The sequence below is a fragment of the Pteropus vampyrus genome, unplaced genomic scaffold, assembly GCF_000151845.1.
Source record: "Pteropus vampyrus isolate Shadow unplaced genomic scaffold, Pvam_2.0 Scaffold538, whole genome shotgun sequence".
Classification (NCBI taxonomy): Eukaryota; Metazoa; Chordata; class Mammalia; order Chiroptera; family Pteropodidae; genus Pteropus; species Pteropus vampyrus.
In genome coordinates, this window is record NW_011889319.1 from 57,138 (window position 1) to 59,187 (window position 2,050).

The 2,050-nt window shown below is 56.8% G+C and overlaps 1 protein-coding gene across 1 annotated transcript in view; it reads right to left on the reverse strand.

Moving 5' to 3' along the window:
• Positions 1–39: 39 nt before the first annotated feature.
• LOC105308004 (interleukin-3 receptor subunit alpha-like) overlaps positions 40–2,050 on the reverse strand; it is a gene marked incomplete at its 3' end in the record, with an annotated part of 13,988 nt that continues 11,977 nt past the window's right edge. The window contains exons 5-6 of the mRNA XM_023525176.1: positions 1,444–1,470; positions 40–225 (exon numbers count right to left, since the gene is read on the reverse strand). Coding sequence (XP_023380944.1) covers positions 40–225; positions 1,444–1,470 — 213 coding nt within the window. The remainder of the gene's footprint in view (positions 226–1,443; positions 1,471–2,050) is intronic.

A 2,050-nucleotide genomic window follows, 5' to 3' on the forward strand; every position in this document is an offset into this window, starting at 1 on the left:
AGTGCAGAGATGCCCCTGCGGGCAGGCTCGGGGTGTGGGCTGCGTGCTGCCGTGACGGGCCGGGGCCCGCAGCCCCTGACACTCGCCGGAGGGAGGGCGGAAGGGCGCCCACTCACCGAAGCGCTGGGGGGCGCTCCACTGGCCGGGGGGCAGGTCGGAGACCACCGCTCTGATCCTCGCCGTGTACACGCGGGGGCTGCTCAGCACGAAGGACGTCTTCCAGACCTGTCATTTGAAGGGAGAGACAGCAGGTAGGGCCGTGCCCACGGGCCAGCGCCCTGCACGGCGACGGCTTCCGAGGACGTGGGGTGCCGTGGAGGGGACCCTACTGCATAGGACTAGTGTCCTTATAAGAATCGAGGACGGGGACACACACACACGGAGAATGGCAGGTGGATTTCGGATGGATGTGGCCGTGAGCCAGCGAGCCCCCCGACGCGGGGAGGGGCAGGGAGGAGCCTGCGCTGGAGCCTCCGCAGGCACTGTGGGCCGGGGACACCTCGACCACAGACTTCTGTGCCCAGGATGCGGGAGGACGCATCCCTGTTGTTTTAAGATGACCACTGTGTGGTGCTTGTTACAGCCACCCCAGGACCCTAATTCAGGCCGCCCACCGGCCCCTGCACAGGGAGCGGGACAATGTCTGAGGCTCAGGCACCGGCTCCAGGAGCCCCCTTCCCGTCCCAGCCCAGGCTCCTGGCGTGCAAGCACAAATGTGCCCAGGACAGTGGTGACATCCATGGCCTATCGTATGGTGAATGGAGCCCTGTGCAGTGTTGGATGGGGAGTCCCCCAGGAAGAAGTGTCCCCCAGGAAGAAGTGTCCCCCAGAAGCTCTGGGTGGGACCTCGTCTGGAATCAGGGCCTTCGCAGACGGGATTAGCGAAGGGTCTGAGATGAGTGCTCCTGGTGCCGGTGGCCCTGACCCCAGTGACAGTGTCCTTAGAAGGGACAGGAGGGGAGACACGGACTCCGAGCAGACGCCATGTGCAGACAGGCAGAGAGAATGGGGGAGAATGGAGCCGGGGGGCGGAGAGAGACGGAGCGAGGTGAGCGGACAGGCAGCGGAGAGGCAGAGCGCACACGGGGGGACCTTGGCCGCGCACGTGGGCGACCGGACGGCCGCCCGGCTAAGGCTGGACCACCGCGGCGAAGCTCGGTTTTGCTGCTTAGAGCACAAGGCTGGACACTGTCCCGCCCAACTCCGTGCCCGGCGTGGGCTAAGCAGTCTGGGGGGGTGGGGTGGACCTCCGTGGGCAGCAGTGTCTGGCTCTGTGGGCTGGGGAGCGCCAGCTCGGACACCCGGGGCTCGTCCCTCAGTACGGAGAAGCCGGGAGGGTGGGCAAGTGGCCGTGTGGTGCTGCCGGACAGCCACACGGACAGCCACACGGCCAGCGACTTACCCTTCGCGATGCTCAGGACGGGCCGGGCAGGGGACACTCACCTTCTGTATGTAGGGGGCATCTGTGCCCTGCAAGACACGAGCAAACAGCCCTGGGTGCCCAGTGCCGTTCCCTGGGCATCCAGTCCTGTCCCCTGCAAAGGCCGCATTCGTTTGGGAAAACTGAGTATAAAACGACCACAAACGGAGTACAAATAATAAATGTCACGTGGGAATCAATCAACATAATAGGAAATAGATAAGAGTCTAAAATGATCAGAAATGGAGTATAATAAATGTCACGTAGATCGATAAATAAAAATACGGGAGAATCGATTGTCAAATGACAAGCAAAGGTGTATAAATAACAAATATGTAAATCAATGAAAATGATATAAAAGACTATTGAGTATAGTGTATCAATTAAGTAGAAAAAATCTGTTTCTGGAAAATAAAAATAATAGCCTTTTTTAAAGTAGTTTTAGATTTACATAAGCATTAAGTATTATCTCTAGTTCGGTATGAATAATAAATATAATACGTAAATAATAAATATAAGTAAATAATTCAGTATAAAGTACCAATTACCTGAAAAATACTGGGTCCTTTTATAAATGAATGGATTTGAATTTTTTGAGTAGCTTTGGGTTTCCAGCAATTGAGTATAAAT